Genomic DNA, 24,399 nt, shown 5'->3' with positions numbered 1-24,399 from the left:
TAAATGTTTTAATGAATTGAATGCCCTCATTCCTTGTTTTGATTACATTATAGTAATATTGGGATTATGAGCCACAGAATGACATGTTTTTTTCCAGAGCAGGTAAGTAGATTGTACAAGTGATGCATTATGGTGACATTGGATTGGATTTGTCAAAATAATGTGGTGGCCAACCTTTCATAATTCGAATGTATGACTATTTGCATTCTTTAAACTCTTTTGTCTATGTAACCCAGTATATGTTGGGACCATACAAGTATGTTTAGCAGTCTATCCTGTATCATCCTCATAATTTCCATATCATTACCATAGATTTTCGTAAAAAAGGGCTGCCATCTATAATCTACTGTATCCACATTACGTCATCCACACAACGGCTCGGGACTTCTCTCCGGTCTGCAGCCTCGGGGTCACCGCCTGTACATCTCTAAAAAAAACAAAAAACGCTGGGGTATTTTTATTATTTGGGCCACGCGATTCCTCCTTTTCACACCGTCCACTTACATTCCGGAGGTGTAACGGAGCGACCAGCACTCGCTGGTCGTGTGGCGCAGCACGTTGCCATGGCTGCCAAGCTCCACGTTACCGTAGAGATCCCGGTACATTGTGTACAGTCCACCCCGACAACATCACCTAATGTCCCCATTTATTTGGAGAAAATGAAACCATTCACTTTTTTTTTTTTAAACAAAAAAAACACAACTCTATTTACAACTTATATCACGTGCTAAACGTTTAGTTGACTGTTATTTGTGTTGTACTTTATTTTATTTTATTTTTTTTAATTTGTCAGTTGGAAACAAATACGATATTTTCCCTCATTGTCAAATCAATGAACGAGATTGAAACAAAGACATGAATCCAAACAAGAACTGAATACAGAGTGAGCACACACACACACACACACACACAACAAAGGCACCGGGCCGGTTTGACCGTCCCTCCCCTCCCGGTTGGCGCAATGAACCGCACGCTCTCTCTCATCTCTTCCCGTCATGCAGCGCTCTCGCCTGCTCCTCCGTCGAGCCGCCATGTTGTCGGAGTGAAAGCCTGGGGTGTCACAGAGAAACTGGGGCCGAAATCCGCGACCATCCACCCTCTCCGCCGGTGAGTACCCCGCGTTGCGCGGTCGCGGCGGCACGGGACGTCGTTTATCAACGCGTCGGCGCCGAAATTGCTGCTCCGCGGGGCTCGGGCAGCGCCGAAAACGGGGGAGTTTTCGCGCGGCGGCTGCGGCTGCGGCTGCCTCCCTTTCTGCTGCCTGCCTCCTTCCTCCCGTTGTGTCGGTCTTCCGCTCCAGACAGCTCTCGGGCCTTTGTTAGCAGCCGCGTCACGGGGACCTGTGGGGCTGCGGAGGCGGCAGGCAGACGGACACCCCCGGGTGTGTGTTGATAACGAGACAGTGAGAGTAGGGGGGCCGACCTTAAAAACCCCCACAAACAACAACAAAACAACCCCGCTGCGCGCAGCCCGTGTTCGACCACCGGCTCTCCCGGGCTGAGCTTGTGACGGGAGGGCCGTGTTATTGTTGGTGGACGTGGGCAGTGGACCCTCCGTGACACGACCGAGACTCGGCGCGAGTGGACGCAGATGCGCGGAAACGAACCCGGTAATTGTCACGACCCCCCCCCCCCCTTTTTTTTTTCTTTTCCCTTCCTTTCTTCCACTCAGCATCCACATTATTCCGTCTCGCGTCGCTGTGTCATGTGCGCGCCGGGGGAGCGATGTGCGCTCCCCGCCAGCCGCAGGTCGCCCGCTCGCCTCGTCACGCCCCTGTCCGAGCCCGGTGCGTGTGCGGGGGATCGATCGGCGGCACTGAACAATGATGAACGCGGTTACAGTGTGGAACGCGGAGCCCGTTTCCGGGTGCCGGGTTAAACTTGCAGCGTTTACAAGCCGGAACGCGGGGGAACGGCCGCACGGTCGAGGATTTCCGGGTGTTTTTCTCCACCTGATCTCGAGCTGTAGGCCCCCCCCCCCCAAAAAAAAAAAAAAGAAATGAACCGAGGGCTAAAAGAGTCTGCTGCCGCGCGGGGAGTGGGAGAGGAACGCGGGAATCCGGGTGATCGGTTGGCAGGCTGGGTTGTTTCCATCCTTTGGGACCGTGCAGCCGGTGCAGCTCGTGGCGGTCGGCCTGGCGGGGAGAGGGGGGTGTGTTCGGCAGACACGAGCCGAAGGCTGCGTGTGTTTGAAGCTCCCTGCGAAGGCGACCGCCGGACGAGAAAAGAAGGAGCGCGTGTGATTTCCGTACGGCCTGTAGGGACACTCCCGTGAAGCGGTGTGTTATGACCGACACTGGGGCTCGGCGGATGGGTCCGAGGCCGTGAAACGCACAGACGGCCTCGCTCTCTGGCTGCTGGGGAGCCGTCGAGCTCACTGTCGAGCTCACTGTCGACCACACAACCCAACAGATCGGGGGCCTCTGCCCACCGCGCGTTCCTCTGGTGTACAGCAGACGATGACAGCGGACACACTTCATTTGTTAGTTAATTGAGCACAGCACGACCATACTCACGTGAAATTGTGTTTGAGAGGATGTGCATTTAACGTGGAGGCTGTATTTTGTGGAGATGTGTTTTCTAATATTTGCATCTAGCATTGGAGAGGAGAAGGAACGTCTGTATTGGTGCAATACGTCTCAACAGCACCACAAACCACAGGACCCATTAAGTTTAATTGACACCTGCATTTAACAATATACCCCCACGAAGATTAGATAAATTACAGTGTCGTTATATTATACTGCATTACTTTTTAGCAACGTGTACAACATAAAACAACTGTGTAGTGTATCAGCGGTAATGATGGATGCAGTGATGTGCAGCCGTGTCCTAACTAGAGCCATGTCTGTACAGCCCTTTGTTCATACCAACCAAAAGTGTGTGGGCAGGATAACTTGAACCAGACATGGGCAACAAGTGTCAGTCCATTATGGTCCATTTGATGAGACCCAATATGTTTGCTTCCATTTAAATACAAAGGCACTGGAAAGGTTAGTTTGTCAGGCCGACCACAGGTTAAATTCACCTGCCCCCCGGTCCCTCGTTTAAACTGATTCTCTGTATCCATAACTGTTGATCCCAGCTCTCTTATTTTGATTATCTGCATTTAAGTAGCTTTAATGGCAGACTGGCCCTCGGATGTTAGACCTACAGTGTGCGTCACATTAGTGCCGTCCCTTATGTAGCGGCAACCTACAAACTTTGATCATGTGCTTTGGGTTTTTAGAGGGATTAATCTAATTAGGCTAGTTTGATATTTACATTAAATTCTATTTAATTGCCGCTCTCCTTCAGATCTACTGTCAAAATGGACATTATACCAGTTAATCTAACACATCAGACCCTTTTCTACCAGATTAGTGCAGTTAACACAGTGATTCACTGGTGATTAATTTGGTTGGAAGCCTCTGCACTGTGCAGTGACAGGCTCAGTGGGAACACTGCTCACTATACTGCACTGTGCAGTATAAACTCAGTTGTAAGTGTTATTAGGTTTTTATTAAGATTTATTACAGTACAGTTGTATTACACTACACTTTATCTTAGGTGCACCAAATAAAATGGCAGCAGGGTGTAGTTTTTGTCATGAAAACAAGTTCAAGCTACAATGATGATGTATTTCAGCACCTCTAGTTTGGTAGTCTGTGGAAGTCTCAGTCCTATTAAAAAGTGACAGACATATTTAGCTGAATTTACACGAGTTTACATTCTGCTTATGTCTCTGTGGGACATGTATGACCAAAGTATATATTGACTTATAGAAGAGCAACACAGACTCTGAACTTTGATCATAAACCACTTGGAATAGCAAAATGACAGGCAAATGTTAAGATGAGTGATTTGTTTTACTACATATTTTTTCTGCTGTCGCCACATAACAAAAGAAAAGTAAGGTTGTGGAACAGGAATCGTAGGGTTGTCTTTGTCATTTGATTTCTTGGAATGCAAAATTTTTGTGGGCGAATTTCCTCTGTAGTGAGACTAAAAATGATTTTCTTGTCATGACTCGAATGACGGGAACATGAGCTAGAACAACAAGGAAGGACTGTGTCTAATCTGTGTTGTTGTGGAATTTAGTCACAAGGGCTAAATTAATGAGCATTAGTTTTAGGTAGGCGTACCGGATGGACTAGCCGGCGAGTGTTTAGTTTGTTCAACAACCCGTTTGCCTTTATTTGCATGTGACAGATGTATTTCTCCCCGTGCAGGCTGTGGTGGAATGAGCAGTGTGTGTGTGTTGAAGAGGAAAGCAGTGCTCTGGCAGGATTCATTCAGCCCCCACCATAGAACTACATCTCCCAGCATGCCCGTGGTGCTGAGCAGCGGAGGACATGCCCCTCCAACAGGGCAGACCCCTCAGGCCCCACCCCCCAGCCAACAGGTAAAACCCTCCACCTTCTACACCTGTAAATATTTAATTTATTCACAGACAAATGTGTTTGACTCAAAGAAACCTCTCACTGTTAAATCTGTGGCGTCGTTGGTCCATAGATATTTATATTGCTGTTCACATTGAAAAGAGCCAGCGTAGCTGGCCAGATGGAAACTGTGTTGACATTGTTCAGCAAAGGTGGCCAAAATTGTGTTGTTGGAAATGTAAGCAACACAATCTGCCATTTGCAATAGAAACGCCCACGGGTGGTTGTTGGTACGAGTGATGTAAAAACAGACCAGGACGTTCGAACAAAGCAGCATTGCGGCGGACGTGAGAACCTGCTCGGTCAAAGAGTGAGTCTTGACTGAGAAGTAGAAGTAGTGACTGCTGCCTCTAATCTGTCATCATTTTTGAATTGATTACGAATGTGCTACACGTCCGACATTGTTAGAGGATCGTGTGATGTTATATTGGAGACATTTAGATTTGGTTGATTTTAGTTTTGTGATTATGAGTTAAATGTCAGTACAAACACAATTGTTCTCTGATGATTAATTGGTAAAATTAAAATGGTTCATTTAAAATTCATTGATCAATTGAAAGGACACAACATTTTGTGGGTGCAGCTTCACAGGTGTGAGGATTTACGGCTTCTGTTCCTGCCTCATCCATATCCTTTCCTTTTTCTAAATTGTTAAAAGAACCTTTTGAAATTGAGCGTTGATCACACTGGGCAGGCAGTTGTCACAATAGTTATTTGTCTGTCTTTTATAGACTTAAATATGAATTAATAGACTGGGAAATAACCGATTTGAGTGAAACCTTTTGGTGCAGCTACAGGGAGGTTACAGTAATATCTTATAATCAGCTCCTGATCGCTCTCTCTTTCTTGGCTTGTAGAGCGGCTGCTGCTAAGTATATTAGCTGTTTTCACGGTTGGTGTAAGTCATGCAGACTAGCCATGCTGCTTTAAAAAGTGGTGATGTAATTGTAGATGTTTGGCAGTCCGAAATGTTGTCCCTAACTCTGATATCAGACTGAACTTTAATTGCCCTGAACACTGTAATGTCTCTGCTTCAGCATCACAGTGTACAGTTGCATAGCAAAGAATGGGAACTGTAAGGTCTCATCAGTTAAGTATTACCACATGATTACATGGGGGGGGATTTCATGACTAATTCCAAAATAATAATAATAATAATAATAATTTAGTCTGATTTGAATGACGTCTCAATAAGTTGTTCTACAACACGCTTTGCGTGTACAACAGATGACTTAGCCCACTCGTTTTCAGCTCACGCTGCCTGGTTCTTTGATGACAGCGTCTTGTGGCAAATTTTTGGGTTTTACCCTCGAAATGGGTAAGAGGATGTCAGCACAAGATTTGCCAGGGAAAAGAAACACTGCGTCCTGTTTGGATGTTATTCGAGTTTTACACTGGAGGATGTGGTTCTGAATACCTCAACCTAGGGTACAGGGATAATGGCTACGATAGATTTGTCATCCGGAATGTTGAATTTTTCATGTGGTCATAGGGTTGAAAAAATATGTTCAGCTGAATCGTTTTCAGTGACCTGTCAGAAAACCTGTACTGGGGACCTCTTGTCCTGCTGTATTCTTTGCTCGGAGACATTCCCATGTCTGTCTTTTTTTGCTTCTTTTCCTGTGTTTTTCTTTCTAGCTTTTCTTTTCTTTTCTTTTGTCTTACAAGCAACTATACCTCCATGTCTCCAGTCGTTGCTCAGATACACTCTGCTTGTCATTGTTGCCAGTAATTTAAGGATAATGTGTGTGTGTCTCTAAGGGCGTGGCGGGAGCTGGACGTTCCCAGGATGATGCCATGGTAGACTATTTCTTCCAGCGGCAGCACGGTGAACAGCCTGGCAAACATCGCTGGCCCACTGGAGACAACATCCATGACAGTCAGGTGTGTATGTGTTAGTGTTGCAAAAGACGAGACACTATTGCAGCTCTGCTACTGTAATTGTATAATGTCTTGTGTATGTGTAGTATGACTTGCTCACATTATTAAAACCATGCCTGTCTGCAAAATGCTACTGTTGCTAACATGGGAAAGTATCAAGTTAAGGAAAATAAATGTTTTTCATAGTTTTCGCTCTAAATTTCAAAACATCGGCCATAGCGACCATTTAATGTTAAAAATCAGGTTCGATTTTAATTTATGCAACGTTGAAAAATCTTCTAAAAGCTTTTGTTTTTAATTTGAGCTACTTTAATGTTTTGGGGAAATCATAAATCAAGTTAATTACTAATAACCACAGGTAGTTAAAGTTTAGTCAATGTTTGTCCAGTGGTCGAGTATGAGACGCATACTGTGTCATGCTTTTAATGTTTCACTGGGCTCTCTGTCTGAAGGTGCGATCCATGGACGAGTTGAACCATGACTTTCAGGCTCTGGCTTTGGAGGGGCGCGCCATGGGAGAGGTGAGACGTTAATGTTTGTAGCCCTTATGTAGTTTACATACCTTTCCTTTTGATAATGTAGCAATTGGGCTGTGGTGACATGTCAGTACAATGTGGATGTCTAAATTGATTTCAAATAACAGGATTTGATGAGGTACTATGCTGCTCTTATGTCACTTGGACACTAGTCTGAACTGACCAAACAAAAACAGAATTTGAACATTGATTTGTAGACTGATTACCGTGGTAACAGCCAAAGCTTCAAAGCATTTGAGGCAGCCCAAACAGAGTCAAATTGGAATAACAGGAAATCTTAGAAAAAAGAAATGGATCAGTCCCTTGGTGAAACACTTTGGAGCAAAAAGTGTGGATTTGTGTTTGTATTGTTTTTCCAGAAAACGTTGTTGTTTTTCCAACAATAGGTTTTGGCTTGTTGAACATAGTCTTGATGTACGTCAGGTTGTGTCTTTTATTTGTATTTGAAAACCCACCTGTTCAGATTGCACTTGAATCATTAAAACAGTTGGAAAAAATTCAAAAAATGCAGCACTTGATGCTGTTTTGCCTATGTACTTCCATGATTCTTGCACTTACTGTATTGTAAGTCGCTAAATAAATATGTGTTCCATTCTTGTTGAGTATTTGAATCTTGTTGTGCAGTGATGTATTGTAATACGTTTGTAATGATGATAAAAATATATCATATTTGATTTTCAACTGGAAATATACATTTTTCAGTCCGTTTGAATTGATTTTCCGACCCTAAGTCCCTCTGCAGCAGTGAGTCGTTTCCTGTTTCCAGAAGATACTGATCATAGGGGTTTACAGTAACAACAAACGTTCTATAAGAAGTAACATGCTGACTAATAAGAGGATTAAAAGATATGGCGAGAAACACAAATGCGCCAGTGATAGGGTTGGAGTCATTTTAAAATGAAAAGAAAGTCAAAATAAAAGCAAGCAGATTATGTTAAGTAAGATTTGAGTTTGTTTCCGCTCAGATGTTCACTTGAATGAATGAGTTATGCATAGAATTTTATTTTGCCTATTCATCCATTTGCCTGCAATATCTATTTAACCTTTTTAACCTTCTTTTCCTTTTTACCCCCGTTTGTCCTCTGTTGCCCTTTGTCCCTACAGCAGCTGCTAACTGGTAAAAAGTTCTGGGAGGCCGATGACTCCGGGAAGGACGGACCCAAAGGGATCTTCCTGGACCAGTGGAGGGACAGTGCCTGGGGGGCCTCAGGTATACACCAGTCTGGCTTGTGTTTGTGACACAGTGGCAGGCCAACAGCTGGGTGTAATCGGAGCAGGGATTTTGTGAAACATGGCAGCTTTTATGTTTTCACAAGCACATCAAGAAACAACCAGAGCGCACTCACTGTCTGGTGTTTGAGAGTCTCAAAAGTTGATGTCACCCTGGTGTTCTCCCACATTATGATATTTGATATTTTTCTCCTCTCTCATGTCAGCACAAAGCAGTTATTTCTGTACACTGATGCATCAAGGATCATTTGTAGAGTGTAATATTTCTTGGACTTTGCGTGCAAAAAAGCACAAGACAGTCACATTTTCTTATAAAATATGTAATGGGCTTTCGGCCAAACTGTTAATGAGTCACTGCTTCATATCACATGGAGTATCTGAAGAAATGATTCTGACCGAGAAGGGTTACGGTCTCAGTTTCAGGGTTTGAAAACTCAAGAGCAGTGTGCATGCCAGGTGACACGTCGTCACAACTTTAACATAGTTAGTGTGGAAGTAGCCTAAGTAAATACATGCTGCATATTTGATAACTCATTATGCAATTAAAGCTCTGTTTGACATGTTCTTGTGAAGTTAGAACAGAAGAGAGAAAAAAACGTGAACTATATTATGTCCTGTCAATGTTGCTGATGCGTTACGCTACCACTGCCATGTCGTTGTTCCCTGTGCATGAATATCATTTGACAGTCTCCGTTCCCCTCATTGAAGATCACTCGGTGTCTCAGCCAATCATGGTTTCCCGTCGGCCAGGACAGGGTTTCCATGGTGGAGGTGAAGTTGGCGTGGGCTCAGTGATGTCACCGCGGTCTGAGAGTGGAGGGTTGGGAGTAAGCATGGTGGAGTATGTCCTATCCTCCTCACCGGCTGAAAAACTGGATTCCTGCCTTCGAAAAGGACCATATGTAAATATTGTCTCTCTTTCAGTCCCTCAGAAATATCACCGTCATTACTTATGTATTATACACTTTACATTCCTTGTATTCAGATTAATTCTTCTCTACACCACAATTTTAGATTTTCATAACAACCTTGAGCAACCATCAGATCCTTGAATACCTCAGCCGTGACTCCTCTCACACTGTTAACCCCTCGTCAGACGTCAAGTGTTGTTTCTCACGATGTCCATGTTGGCAATATCACTTTTATATCCGGTCACCCGCTAATCACACAGGGGCAGAGGGATGGAGAGGTGGAGGAAGAGAAGAGGGAGAAGCCAAAGGCAGCGTTTGAGGCAGAGAAACTCAAAGAGTTGACAGAAGTCGAAGCTGACGTCATCAGCGACGTCATCAACCCCAATGGGCTGCCTGTGCAGAATGGCCTCGATGTGGATGTCAAAGAGTTTGGGTAGGACTTGGTGACAGAGGCTTGTTTTGAAAAATGCTAATCTTGCTCTGCAGACAATAAATTCGTCATCTTATCCTTTTTCATCCCTGCAGTCGTCCCCAAGGAAACATGCCTGGCCCTTGCCCCGACGGTGAACTGCTGGGGGGTCCCGGCGTTGTAGGGGCCGAGGGCCTGACACCCTTGGGAGGTGGTGGAGGCCCCAAGCCCCCTGAGGACTTCTCTGGTGTAGAACAGGGTGGTGTCACCATGGATCAGATGGAGTCGGTGATGGAGCCACTTCAGTTTGACTACAACTCCCAGATGCCCATGGACTCTGCGCCCACTGTGGGTCTATTCGATTACACCAACCAGCAGCAGGTAAGACAGTAGTATAAACTCCTTTGTTGCGCTCAGAGAAACTCTGCTCCAGTGTCTTACATGGTGTTTACCTCTTGTTGTTTGTGCAGCTGTTCCAGAGAAACAATGCACTTGCAGTGCAGCAGTTAACAGCGGCCCAGCAGCAGCAGTATGCCTTGGCAGCAGCACAGCAGTCTCACATTGGTAAGAGTTTGTTTGTGTTCGCGTGTGCCTGCATGTGTGTACAAAACGGAAAATTCAACCACATGATTTTACACAGGACACCATATCATTTAAAACATTTATTTGGAAATTTAAAAAACAAACAGTTAATTTCAGCTGGTATATCAGACCAAAGTGTGATTAATATTTTCCCACAAGTCGCATAAACATGTGAGATTTGTCGGTGTGTTGTGAATTTATTGGTCAGTTCCAATGACTCAACAGCAGTAACTCCATGGGTGCTGCTGTTTCTTTTCTTTTTTTTTCATTTTGGAAAAGAACACAGTGGTTACACAAAACTTAGTGTTTTGTAGTCCCATGGTAACTAAGTTACATACAGTTGAAATTTCGTAGATGATCCCAAAGACAAGTGATGCCGCACAAGCCTGAAGAATCAGACACATTTTTGCGCTCACCTTTGTGTGATGAAGCTTCACTTCAGTAGTTTCTATGACTTCACTCCATGTATTTTATCAAACCTTTCTGCCCCGGCTCACCTCTTCCCTCCACGTGTTGTCAGGTCTGGCCCCTGCTTTTGTGCCCAATCCTTACATCATCAGTGCTGCACCACCTGGGACAGACCCTTACGCAGCTGGCCTCGCAGCAGCAGCTACGCTAGGTGAGGAACTCTTAATTTGAAATGCACACAGTGCTCTATTTGATTTAAAATCTGGCACAGTTGTCCCACATCTCACCACTGCTTTGCATACTTGTTTGAGTTCAGGTCCGGCCGTGATGCCTCCCCAGTACTACGGTGTGACCCCCTGGGGGGTTTACCCTGCCAACCTTTTCCAGCAGCAAGCTGCTGCAGCCAACAACTCGGCCAATCAGCAGGCAGCAAGCCAGAGTCAGCAGAACCAACAGCAGGTCAGTCGGTTATTTACTTATGCTAATGCTCGGGGTGTCGTCTTATCCTGATGATTTATTACATGTCACCCTGTATCTCTCTGTGTAGGGAATTCTTTTAAACAAAAACTACTGGAACTACTCATGAGATAAAACACACATTCTCAACGTTGGGGCAGATTTTAGAGATTTTAATAATGACATGTCTTGTCTGTCTGACTCTGTAAAGGTCATGCGTGCTGGGGGCAACCAGCGACCTCTGACCCCCAGCCAAGGTCAGCAGAATCAGCAGAATGACCAACTTGTTGCAGCAGCAGCAGTGAACTCAGCCCTCGCATTTGGGCAAGGGTTAGCAGCAGGAGTCCCTGGTGAGTAGGACACTCGGTAAACTGGTTTTATCACTTTGGAGTAACTCCCAACAAAGCCAATTACATTTATTTTTACAACAATGTTGCTTATTAAACTGATGCTGAAATTGAACTGAAATAGCTCACAACCCCAACGTCCACACAAGAGTCCAGCGGAAACGCTGCTTGCTGAAATCATTTGAGAGACACACTCTGAATCTTCCTTTCTTTGCCATCTCTTTCTCAGGGTACCCAGTCTTGGCCCCTGCAGCCTACTATGATCAGACAGGGGCCCTGGTGGTAAACACTGGAGGGAGGAGTGGTCCTGTCCGCCTCATGGCCCCTGCCTCTGTCATCATATCTCCTTCTGCAGCACAAGCAGGTAACACAGCAAAGCACGTAAAGGCCACGGTCAGAAGAGCCTGGCCTGCTTGTTTTTTTTTCTGCTGTAGGCAACAGGACAAAGAGTTCCATGCACACAACACAAAGATTACACATTGTGGTCTTTAAAAACATGTTCCATCCCACCAGTTATGTGCAATTAAGAGATTATGAGACTTTACCTTTGAGTCTAGCCTTTTTTACAAGGAGATCCCAGGAGCCAAGTTTTTCAGTATCAAATGGAATTTGGGTTACTTCAGTACTGGTGTTAAAGGGAAGAATTGTTTGTAATGTGAAAGATTTGTATGATTATTCAGTTAGTGTTTAATAAAGACAGCTCACTGGACTGTCTCCTCCAGTTGCCGCAGCAGCAGCATCCGCAGGTGGTGGCAATGGCGGTCTTGGCGGGGGGGCCAACGGTCCATTCCGTGCGATGACGTCCCAGCAGCCTCAGCAGCAGGGTGGCCCTGGCGGTGGTCTAGGAGGGAGCTCCTTCTACGGGTCCTCGTCTCTCAGCTCCTCCTCCCAGAGCTCCTCTCTCTTCTCACAGGGCTCGGGCCAGCCGGGGCCCGGGTCTGCCTCCTTGGGCTTCAGCCAGCCCACCTCCTCTTCCCTCGGTGCCACTCTGGGGGCCACGCTGGGAGGCTTCGGCACTGCAGGTCTGAATGCACATTTTCCGTGATCTGCTGGTCACAGTGTTCAACTGAAACTTTGTTTTTGTTAAGTAGTTTTACTTTTAATATTAAGTGGCTTACACTAAAACGTAGCTGTTAACAGTTAAACAAACAAAAGAACAGTTGATTAATGTTTCCCGTTGGTACCATGATCTAACTTTTGTCTTTGTCTCCCTCTAGTGGCCAACTCAAGTGGTGGCAGTGGGTCCAGACGGGACTCCCTGACAGGCAACAGTGAGCTGTACAAACGTACGCCGTCCAGCCTCACCCCGATTGGCCATGGAGGCTTCTATAACGGCACCTTGGGCTTCAGTCCTTCCCCTGGCCCGGTGGGCATGCCCCTGCCAAACCAGGGTCCTTCCCATTCCCTCACACCCCCACCCTCCCTGTCCAACCACAGCTCCTCGTCCAACCTTAATCTTGGTAAGTGTCTTTTTTGATTCAAGAGATTGATAACCTCTTGAATTGTTTTAAAGGTCATTGACTCTATGGAAACGTCTCAGTTTTGTCAGACACAACGGCAAATTTTGATCTTGGGTCATTGACCTTGTCAGTATTTTGCAATTAGGTTGGTAGTTCGCAAGTTTACATCCATAACTTATTTTTCAATAATCTCAAGAAATCTCAATCTCTTTTGACAAGTTTTAACAATTAACATATTAAATGTCTTCCATCTCGCTTGTTATGACTAACTGTTGCAATTAACAAAATTTTCCAAATCAAAAGACTAAATATTTGTGTTTATATTGTGTTTTTAGGGACTTATGTTGATAGAGTCAAATAGAATGCAAACATTCAACTCCAGTGTGAAGAAGTAGTAGATTGCTATTTCTTTTTGGTTTCTGAGTAAATATTTTGTGGTGTCACTCATTTGGATTTGAAATACTTTTTATGGGCACAAGAGTTTATCTTGTCTTAGTGATGCTTGGCTTCATGTTTAAGACACTGCTGCCATCCAGTGCTCTGTTTTTGTGCTGCAGAGTTAAAAATGAAATTTTCATGATATTGTCTGACAATTTTACTGAAGTACTAGTGTCATCAGTTAAAAGAAAAAGCCACGTATCCCTTATTCAAACAAACAAACAATTTTGAATCAGTTATTCCACCTGACCAGTAGCTGGGCACAAGCTAGGTTGTAAGATAACTTCATTATTTCAACATAACCAACTGTAACTGACACTTAAATCAATATCACTCTGTAATACACTCTATACAATGAACCTATGTAAAAAGAAAAAAAAAGTTTCCCTAAAAACAAATCATGGCAGATGGAGAAGTTATGACAACGTGATAATTTTTCAGAAGCAGAAATCACCAATGATGCAAAAAAAGAACATCTCACCCCCTTCTCTCACATTCCATCATTATGCAACATTGATCTGTATAGCTGGATAATTATTCGTGCTCCACCTGCTGGACTTCGCTGGCTCGCTGTGAGGTGTGTGATTATAGGTCCTTTTAGTTTCTGTCCTAAGTTTTTCCAGCTTTGTACAATTTATAACCGCTCTTATCCAGAGAGCATGGGAAGGGGCTGCCACAAACTTCTATCTAAGCAAGATTAATTGCCTCGCCAACAAAGTGACAAAGGCAATTACATCCATATTCATTTTGGTCAGTCTTGATGTGAGAAAACCCTTAATGGTGTGATGAATGGGTCTGGTTTGATTTATGTGATGCTTTTTTCAAAATGTACTAAATATGTCTTTCTAGAAACGAATAAGAGATGGGCAACACCAAAAAATATTGACATTGTTTGCAGGAGATTTGTGATATTTGTGATAATCTTGACTTTGGTCCAATGAGCCTTGTGAATGAGTTTTCATTGATTAGACCTCTACCAGGTTTAAGCTTCTGCAAGAGCTGTTTTTTTTAGTACACTGTATATAAAAGGTAGAATTTGTCCATTATCTTTTCTTTCTTTTTTTAAGTCAAAAGTTATTTAGGCACTGGATGAGATACAGGAATTTGTGGACAGTATTGCATTTGATTTAGAATTAGTTATTGCGAGGAAATAGAGGTTCAGCAAAGGCAAGTAAATGGTCTGTATTGTGGATGAAAAGGGAGACGCACTCGACCTGTAAAAAGTTTGTGATGTGCACATTAATACATTTATGCGTGAAATGGGTTTTATATTCATAGTCCACTGCTCAGGCTTTGTATTTACTCTAATCTTTCAGTTTTAGAGCACGGTAATTATTTGACTTGGTAACAAATGTCCTGTTTTGTCTGTCCCCGCAGGAGGCCTGACCAACGGCAGTGGGCGTTTCATCTCTGCCGCCCCAGGAGCTGAGGCCAAGTACCGCAGCGCTGCCAGCTCGGGCTCCTCCCTCTTCTCACCCAGCAGCCAGCTGTTCCCATCGTCACGGCTACGCTACGGCATGTCGGATGTGATGCCGTCAGGCCGGAGCCGCCTGCTGGAGGACTTCAGGAACAACCGCTACCCCAACCTGCAGCTCCGAGACATCGCTGGCCACATCATGGAGTTCAGCCAGGACCAGCACGGCAGCAGGTACACCCAAACATCACTCCAGCTGCACGTGCACAGGGGATGGAAGAAAATCAAAAACACCTTCCATGTTCACACTGCACGACTTACTGTCGTTAGGATTATACTAGGTTTATACTACACGACTGTCTGGGGACAAAATACACAATTTTACACCAGGAGAAATCCCCTAACTAGTATGTCTGGTCCCCAAAAAATTAAACGACATAAAACCTCTGCAGCTCATGTCTATGTTTGACCTTCCCTTGCAGTGATGTGGGGCTTTTGTTGGCGATTGGAAAATCGGGCTAAAAATTGCTTGTGAACAAGGCGTTAGGCTTTCGGCAGTGCTGAATAGCGAACGTGGTCAAGTTCAGTGTACGACTCCAGGGATCAAAGTTCATGTTTCTTTAATGTTAACACGAACAGGCTGCAATTGTTTTAAGGAGTCGCCCCGGGGAGTTTGCCGTGTGTTTGTCCCCCACAGATTTCCTGCCATATTTCAGGTTCATGTTCAGTTTATGCTGGTATGGGGCACGATGGTCATGATTGCATAATCACAATGAATATGTCATGAATATTTCAGACACTGCCTCCTTTTGCAAACAGATCGGTCTGTGTTTTGCGTCCGCTTTAGCCAGGACATCCGCAGGTATTTTTTTCTCCACTCATGACGAAACTAACGGCATCATTGATATCTCACCAGATGGGGGCAGGGGCTCCTGAGGGGTCTTTTCTGGGTTGAACCATCAGACTTTCCCACTGAAATCATCTATTAATACACTGTGACGTCCAGTCTGCACATTCCAGACATTATTTTTCTTTCCTCAGTTTCTACAGGATCACTTTCCTTTTTATCTCTGCTCTGCCTGGCATCCATCACTTCACCTCACAGGCTGTTTGGTTCCTTCAGCTCCCTGCGTTTTCTCCGCTCTGAACTTCGTCTCCTCTTGTCTGACTGTTCCCTCAGGTTAAAGATGCAGAAGCTCTTTGTTCATCTCCATCACTTGATTGCTGTGTCACACACTGATATGATTATTTCTTTGATCTGTCTTAGAGCAGGCTGTACACGTTCTCCTATACATTGCAAAAGCTAACGAAAATGAAGAATTCAAAACCAGAAAGTGCAGAACATATATCTGTGGAACTTAATAAAAAAAGATATCAGTGGTTAATGCAGTGCTTATCCTCTGTCTCTTGAAGGTTTATCCAGTTGAAATTGGAGCGAGCCAGTTCAGCGGAGCGCCAGCTTGTCTTCAGTGAGATTCTGCAGGCTGCCTACCAGCTTATGGTGGACGTCTTTGGAAATTATGTCATCCAGAAGTTTTTTGAGGTGTGTGAGTGAGGAGCTGGTCATTGTCATTAAAGTTGGTGCTATGTATAATATTGATCACCAAAATTGAATTCATAGGACAATCTCAATTTCCTATTATTCTCTACCACATCTGTTTATTATGTGCTTTGTGTCCTGTGTAAAACATACATGTTATCATGTCCTGTATTACTGTACAGATTAGAGGATTAACAGGCTTATTCTCTCTCTGTGTGTGTGTGTGTGTGTGTGTGTGTGTGTGTGTGTGTGTGTGTGTGTGTGTGTGTGTGTGTGTGTGTGTGTGTGTGTGTGTGTGTGTGTGTGTGTGTGTGTGTGTGTGTGTGTGTGTGTGTGTGTGTGTGTGTGTGTGTGTGTGTGTGTGTGTGTGTGTGTGTGTGTGTTAGTTTGGCAGCCTGGACCAGAAGTTGGCTCTGGCTGAGAGGATCCGAGGTCATGTGCTGTCCCTGGCCCTGCAGATGTACGGCTGCAGGGTCATTCAGAAAGCTCTGGAGTTCATCCCCTCGGATCAGCAGGTTATTGTAAGTACAATAATTCTCACATGACGGTGTGTAAGCAAGGGAAACAGATTGGACCCTTCCCAAAGTGACCTTAATTAAACACATTCTGCACTTAAAACTGCTGTGATTTGGTCGTTACAGTCAGAAATAAAGTGGTGAAATATCTACATGCCTCAATTTCATAGCACATCTATTATCTACATGCCCACATGAATGCATGCATAAGAGAAAGTGGCATCGATAAAGAAGTGCGCCTCTCATGCTCAAATGGCATTTTTCATCTGAATCATGGGTTTTATGTTGGAGCTGCCTCTTGTAGCAGGAGGTTCCTCGCAGGCACTCGATCAACACGATGAATGAGGCTGATGATACCACAGTTTATATGCAAATTTCGAACTGCAGGTGTTCTTGTGCAAATCTAGCTGAATATCAACATGATTTTGCTTAAATTCTGTGTGTGTGTTTGTGTGTCAGAGAGAAATGTATCCATATCTCCTTAATGGACCTCAGATTTCTTCAGGGCAGCTGTTAAGAGTCCAGTGTTACTTGTTGGGCTCTGAGCCACTGTGAAAAATGGAGAGTTTGGAAAATGCCTCTGGAACATGTCTCTCCACATTCTACCTCCCTCATGCTCTCCTTGTCGTCCGTCTCCTCCCTGCAGAGTGAGATGGTGCGGGAGCTGGACGGCCATGTGCTGAAGTGTGTGAAGGACCAGAATGGCAACCACGTGGTGCAGAAGTGTATCGAGTGTGTCCAGCCCCACGCGCTGCACTTCATCATCGACGCCTTTAAGGGACAGGTGGGTCCCCGCTGTAACACAAAATATTTCCACATTCAATCACCGAAGCCTGCCTGTGCTCGGCTGACATCCACCCACACGCACATAGTCACTTGTGTGCACACATACACTGTGGCTGCCTTGAGGCAGCGAGCATATTGTCACCGCCAAATTACATAGCCAGTCCTTTTCAGGCACAGGGTGCGTTGCCATGGCAACAGAAACCTCAGCCCAGTGGCAACAGCCATCTTCTATCCACCAGCTAAATGTTACATTAGCATAAACTGTTAAAAGAAAGATGTTGTGTGTTCATGCATGCACTTTTTAAATACAAATGAAACCTTTCACTTTTGAGATTACACTCCGGGTGTTTTGTCAGTAAAAATCACACATTTCCTTGTTGTGCGCCTGAGTGTTTTCTACTCGGTGGCTCAGATTTGTTTGTGTAGCTGAAAGCGGGTCAGGAATTTGTTTTCACCTGCCCTGCAGGGGAGGGCTGGGTGTGTGAAAGTATGCCTATAATCATTTGGTGCTATAATCCAAGGGGAACTATCTGCACCATTTAGGGAGAAAAGTTTGAGCAAAGGTACATTAGTGTTGAAATAAAGAGGTTGGCTTATGATCAGTCTATGGCCCTGGTCTCTTTTGAAAGGTAACTCTAAAGATGCTTTCACACATTCACTGAAGTCTGGACATATTTCCTGAAATTGTCCACAGGGGCTGTATGTGAGAATACAAATGTCTGTGAATGTTGCTCCTGAACGTTTCCTGCCAGCCAGAAACAATCTGTATTTTGTCAAATAGTGTAAAGATTGAGCCTTGTACAAAATAAAATACATCCAAACTAGTGCTACCAAGGCTAAAGCTCCCCATAGGTGGAAGGATATATTTTTAAAGGATACATTGCTGAGCCCCAGGACCGATTGGTTTGTGTGTGATGACTAACCATGTATAATAACATGTGTCTCAGGTTTTTGCCCTCTCCACTCACCCTTACGGCTGCCGAGTCATCCAGCGCATTCTCGAACACTGCCTTCCTGAACAGACGCTGCCTATACTAGAGGAGCTCCATCAACACACAGAGCAGCTAGTGCAGGTAACACACTTTTCACTTCACCAGCTCTGTTCTCGGAACAATGCAACCCTTAAATGGGCTTATATAAAAGCTCTTCTCGATGCCTCCATGTTTTTGGAAGTTGGCTGTTTGTTTGCCAAGACGTCAGAGGCACCAGCTGTCCTCCTCCTCAGTTTTAGTTCACATTATACGTGTGGTTTGATTGATTTAGGACCAGTATGGAAACTATGTGATCCAGCACGTTTTGGAGCACGGCCGAGCTGAGGACAAGAGCAAGATAGTGGCTGAGATCAGAGGCAATGTACTGGGACTTAGCCAGCACAAGTTTGCCAGGTGAAACCACATACAAATACACAAAGGTTTCCCTCTGTCCCTCCCTCCCTTTTTTTAAATGCAAATCCGTTTTCTGTTTGTCCAGTAATGTGGTGGAGAAGTGTGTAACCCACGCGTCGCGGGCAGAACGGGCAGTGCTGATAGATGAAGTGTGCAGCCTGACTGAGGGCCCCCACAGTGCCTTATACACCATGATGAAGGACCAGTACGCCAACTACGTGGTGCAGAAGATGATCGACGTGGCCGAGCCCACCCAGCGCAAGATCGTAATGCACAAGGTAGGTGAGAAACACGAGGGTCTGCGGCTGTGTTGGCACAATTCGCTTTAGCTACATTTTTTTGTGAATGAAGCATCTCATCGCCCCTGCTGGTTGATATCAGTATTGAACCTCTAGCACAGCTTATTAGAGATGACAGTTACATATAGGAACCGACAATAAATGGAGAAAAGCCTCACTTAAAATATATTATTTCCATATATGGCTACTTCTCAGGTTATAAAAAGTAAATCCTTTCATTCCTAAAAAAAAAAAGGTATTAGACAAATTACATTACATTAAATTATGAATGTGCCGCCCGAGCATCTCCATCCATTTCAAATGTTTGTCATTGATAACCCTAAATCAACATTTGATAAATGGGACATGCTTATTTCAAAATTAACTGAAATTAATAAAAACAAGCCACAGGACATGTAGGAAGAAATGTGCACCGAAGCACATCTAGTAACCAATTCAAATACGTGGAGGGATTCCAGATGGAAGGTAATTATGAGATTTCATTTATTCTGATGTCAGACTTGGTGCCAGAAATAACCCTGATGCACTGAAATAAATGTTCTAGAATCTGTGGTACACAAATATGCAACTATACCCACATATTGGTCTTTTGATCATCAAACATTTGACTCAAAACCCTGAAGATGTTAGTGAAGGAGAGAAGAAGAAAATCAACCCAACCGCGCTCATTTGCCTGTACATCATGAGGCTCCTGCTCAAGTCAGTGCTGTCTATGGTTTCCAAGGCAATGACACAGGAGATGACTTGAGCTCAAGCAATCATTGATTATGGGTGTTGCTGTGTGATGTTGACGAGAGCACTGTCTGTGTCCCCGTCTCTGAGCAGATCCGGCCTCATATCTCCACCCTGAGGAAGTACACCTATGGAAAACACATCCTGGCCAAGCTGGAAAAGTACTACATGAAGAATGGCGTTGACCTGGGTCCTCTCTGCGGCCCACCTAACGGCATCATGTAAAACATCCCCCCCATCCCCTTGCTCGAAATCATGTCTGATAACCCCCCCACACACCAACCCCATGCAATCACGTCTGCCAGCCCCACCCTCTGCCCTTGTCTGACCCTGCAGAAGTCCTCATGCCCACTTTCACCCTCCCCATCCCGCTTGCCGAGGAAGTGGAGAACCCGTCGTATCCGTTTCCATGACAACCCTTCGGGAGGAGCCTGTTGCTATGGGCAGCCTTAGCTTCTGTGAGATTTTGTCGCTCCTCCCCCATCCGAGCCCACTGAGGGAGGGGAGGTAGGGTTGGAGGGCAGGGAGAGTGGAAAGAGAGGTGAGACCTGTTTGGTTCATCACTCCGCTCCCTCTGTTTTTTTTTTCTCCACCATTTCATTTAATTCTCTTCATCATTTCTGATAAACTAAAAAATCATTTCATTTTTTTGCTACTGCTGCATACACAATCCTTGTGTCCCCTCCTCACATACTGTTTACCACTATGAGATGGAACGAGTATTTAATTTGTCTGACATCACAGAATCCTAGATGAATACACACACATCCCATCAGCTAACCAGCAGACAGATCATTTAGCATGGGAGATTCGTTTTCTGGTCTTGCTTCTATAAATATAACGTGTATACTTGGTGTAGACCTTTGCATATATATATAAATATATATATAAAACTTTGTAGTTTTTCTGGTTTTTGATGTTGAATCTGTATCTATAATGTATCCTAGTAGTGACCACATACTTCTGACTGTATAATTGTACATTTGTAAACCCTTGTAATGTAAAAGTGCTTTACCACCCTTTTTGGTATGAGAAGGAAAAAAAGAAAAAAAGCTCACTCTGAAAAAAAAAAAAAAAATCTTAGAAAAAAACCCCCCTGTGCATTTCAGTGTATATTCTCACCTCCTTGGTTGTGACATATGAGTTGTTGTATATTGTAAATTGTAATATCAAATTTTTGTTTTGAAAAGCCCTTTCTATACAGCGTAGTACTTGTACAAAGATTCGCCACGCTTGGTTTTATCTTTATCTTGTCACTGCTTAACTTAAGACGTCAATCTCCCACTGACTCCCAATCGGACACATTCTGTTAGACTTGGTGGTGTCTTCTGGTTTATTTTGAAGGTTTGTTCTTTTTTCTTTTCTTTTTTTTGGACCTTTTTTTTTTTTTTTTTAAAGATCTTTTTATAAGAATGCATTACCCCTTGAAATGTGTCATGTGTATAGATATGCTGGTTGGGTGGGAGAAGTAACTTTTACTCATTTACACCCCCCAAACCCCTCAATTATCCATGACTGTTTTCAGGGGTAAACCCATGGATTGTACAGAGGATATTCTTGTGTTTTTTGGCATTTCTCTAGTGCTGTAAGTGCTGTATCATACTGTCCATGTCCTTTTGGGTGAGAGAGGCAGCCCGCCACAGCGCGGTGTACATTTGGAGCAGCCTTGTGTATATTTACTACGAGCACACCTGTAACCATATGTGTATAGTTAACAGAACCTGTGTATGCTTATTGCCTGGGCAACTATTTTTTGTAACTCCTGTTGTAGATTGTCTCTAAACAATTGTGTGATCTTTATTTTGAAACCAAACTGAACAAAAAAAACTTTGAAAATTTGAATGTCTCACGTGTGCTTCATTGTATGTTTTATGCGTTTGCAGACTTTGTGCCACCGCGTCTGTTCTGGCCATCTGAACGAACACATCTGCAGTGGTACGACTGCGACTACACACAGCATGAGTCACACTTCATGATGCTCACTCCTGATGCTCAAGTTTCTCCATAACTGTGACTGATTAATGAGACCGACTCCGTAACGTGCCATGGCTCTGACTAATGACGACCAACAATGTCGATCAGTTACAGTTAATGACTGCTCCCAGCAAGGAATAACTTGTTTTAGACGTGGATAACCAACAAAGGTTATAAGACTCAAACCCTATCCCCGCTTTCATTTCCCAAATAATGACTTATGAGAAACATGGAAAACCTTCCCATCGTCACGCCAGGCTCAGAGGTGAAATGCTACTGGTGTTGTGAGGAGAAAACAAAAGAAAAGCAATGGGATTCATAGATAATTATTGTTATGACATGAGTAATGAGCCTTCAGTTTGCAACAAGATACAATCAGACTTTGCTGTGGTGTTGAATGGGTATCTTATCAAAACACACCTTCCCTCTTGGGGCCTTTAAGTTTTGTCTTCCAAGCAGTCAGGAGGACAAAATAAACCTGTTCCTACCTGTCTAGCTGCTGTTCGCAGCACGCTGGGCCTGAATGGAAACGGAAAGGATGTTACCATGAGAAATAGAGTCAGACTGGGTGTGATGTTGGTGGCAGTAATCCCTTTGCTTTGTTGTTTTCTTCAAGCAGATAAAAAGGCAAGAAGTGAGGGTGTGTGTTACCTACAGTGATTCTTAACCACCTGGAATTTTCGGCTGCGAGCTCAACGGGCCCGTAGGCTGTTAATTACCTAACATATAAGAGCAGGTCCTGACACACAGGAGCCCCAAAAGCCTGTATTTGTTGTCAGCTGGTTTGTGGTAATTTGATTTATTGCAAAGTTATTTGGGAATAACAGTTCACAGCACTAAGGTACATGGCTGCAAGGAGGGTCACATTGCACCTTTACTGTCTCACAGTCTGGCAGATGGGCCCCGTGTAAAAACCTACACAGTGCAAATGGGATGAAACGAGGCACCCTAATGAAACAGTAGCACATGATATTAAACAAACTGCTGTGTCTATCATGGGACAACGCCACCAACAACTGCACAGCACCTTCAGTAGCAGACGACTGTCTCCGCCCTGCCTAGCGGACACAATGAGGACATCTTTTGTCCCCCACCCCATAAGACTCTTCTTCACTGATCCCTAATGGCGGTGTGATGGTGACTGAACATTCAGGTACTGCAGCAGCATTACTGGCTCTTTTCAGCCTCCTTTATGCTTAAAGTATATGTTTTTATGTTTCTATTTATGAGTTTCTATATTTTTTTTGTTTATATGCATATATTATTTATGTCCATGTGTATGCTGCTTTCCCTTGTACCTGTCATTTCAGCTGCTTGATGTCCAAATTTCCCCTGGGATCAATGAAGCATCAATCTTTCTGATAAAACAGAAAGTTGAAGACATATACTATAGAATAGTCTTTCTGTATTTCTAAATTCTTATTGCAGCATTTTGCACACACATATTTTAGATATCACTGGCTAAATGTCACCGTGAATATACTTATGAAAATTTGCATTGTGTCTTTCTCAACAGCTCAGCTTTTAATTAAAGAACAGCTTTGGCAGTAAGGTCCAACATTGTCCATTTGAATAACATATCATGGTCTTCTTCAATTCAGTTTGAAAACAATATGTTCAAGCTTCTGACTGTTTTTAGTTGTTTTTTTGTCCCAGTGCTGTTTCCAAAGTCACTTTCTGGCTCAATTGTAAAAACATGTTACTCCAATGTATTGAATTAAGTGTTGGAGGAGGATTCCCTTCTGATCTGCGATAGGCGTTATCCGGCTCATGTACGGGCTGCACGCTGTTTTACGTTGAGCAGCGACTGGTTGCTAGGCGACACAAGTAGGCTGCAGCGCGAGCGGCGAATAAATATTAATTGAGGCTACGTGGGCCCAGGTGTGTGAGCTCATCCCGGGCGCCTCCGACCGCGTGACTTAGCCAATCGCAGCCGAGCACCGGGTGAATGGCGCGCAGCCAACCGGAACCACCTGAGCGCCAAACAACAGGCCGCAACCCCTGTATGTGCGCGTGATGGGCATGCGGGTGCCTAAACGAGCTGCAGGGGGCATCCGCGCCCTTGCTCGCAGAGTACCTCTCGCTCCACACACACACACACACACACACACACCCTCCTGCCACACTCCCTGGCCAAGCAGCGTCGCCATACGGAACATCCTGCCATCAACGGAGAGGGGGAGGAGAGAGAGAGAGAGAGAGAGAGAGAGAGAGAGAGAGTCTCCTGGTAGTAACTATCAGGACTCGAGCTCCCAGGAACAGACACGGAAGAGGCCTCGCGGTGATATCGCCGCCTTACCGGTGACCGGGAGCAGCAGTAGCAGCGGGCGGAGCCTTGGATTAAACAGCCCGACCACAGCAGACGGATGGTGGCGCGGACGAGCGGCGCTCTCTGAAGTTGGACAGCGGCACCAGGAGCAGCCGGCGGCGGCAGCGGCAGCAGCTTTTGTTCACCCCCACCTCCCCGAACCCCGCGAAGGCAGCGGCGGCGGCACCGGGCGGCTGCTGTGCACGCGCACCCCGACCATGAAGCTGCCTTGGCTGTTTGCGCTCACGGCGCTCCTCGCTCACACCGCCACGGTAAGCACCAGCCCCCCCCCAATCCTTTGTTAACCGGGCAGATACCGGGGAGCTCGTGTGCACACTAGGAGCCAGGGCATTGTGTGTGTGTGTGTG

At 44.7% G+C, this 24,399-nt stretch overlaps 2 protein-coding genes across 5 annotated transcripts in view; both read left to right on the top strand.

Moving 5' to 3' along the window:
• The first annotated feature begins 950 nt into the window (after positions 1-950).
• pum1 (pumilio RNA-binding family member 1) lies at positions 951-21,588 on the top strand. 4 transcript variants are annotated; one of them, XM_035621543.2, is made up of 23 exons: positions 951-1,107; positions 4,211-4,383; positions 6,182-6,304; positions 6,754-6,822; positions 7,945-8,047; positions 8,776-8,969; positions 9,239-9,411; positions 9,504-9,768; positions 9,858-9,951; positions 10,490-10,588; positions 10,694-10,836; positions 11,045-11,183; positions 11,410-11,544; positions 11,903-12,202; positions 12,398-12,640; positions 14,456-14,726; positions 15,906-16,035; positions 16,419-16,553; positions 17,194-17,331; positions 18,281-18,406; positions 18,597-18,718; positions 18,804-18,996; positions 19,843-21,588. In XM_035621543.2, exons 2-23 carry the CDS (start codon positions 4,222-4,224, stop codon positions 19,972-19,974), a joined length of 3,489 nt encoding a protein of 1,162 aa, XP_035477436.1. In that variant the 5' UTR covers positions 951-1,107; positions 4,211-4,221; the 3' UTR covers positions 19,975-21,588. The 4 variants fall into 4 exon arrangements, with proteins under 4 accessions (XP_035477436.1, XP_035477434.1, XP_035477435.1 ...); XM_035621541.2 differs by having other exon boundaries at positions 9,849-9,951; XM_035621542.2 differs by having other exon boundaries at positions 7,942-8,047.
• A 2,178-nt stretch (positions 21,589-23,766) lies between these two features.
• sdc3 (syndecan 3) overlaps positions 23,767-24,399 on the top strand; it is a 35,150-nt gene continuing 34,517 nt past the window's right edge. The window contains exon 1 of the mRNA XM_035620884.2: positions 23,767-24,303. Coding sequence (XP_035476777.1) covers positions 24,250-24,303 — 54 coding nt within the window. The 5' untranslated portion in view covers positions 23,767-24,249. The remainder of the gene's footprint in view (positions 24,304-24,399) is intronic.

This window comes from Scophthalmus maximus, chromosome 22 (genome assembly GCF_022379125.1).
Source record: "Scophthalmus maximus strain ysfricsl-2021 chromosome 22, ASM2237912v1, whole genome shotgun sequence".
Taxonomy (NCBI): domain Eukaryota; kingdom Metazoa; phylum Chordata; class Actinopteri; order Pleuronectiformes; family Scophthalmidae; genus Scophthalmus; species Scophthalmus maximus.
Note: the sequence above shows the minus strand (reverse complement) of the source record. Positions and strands in the feature narration are given on the sequence as shown.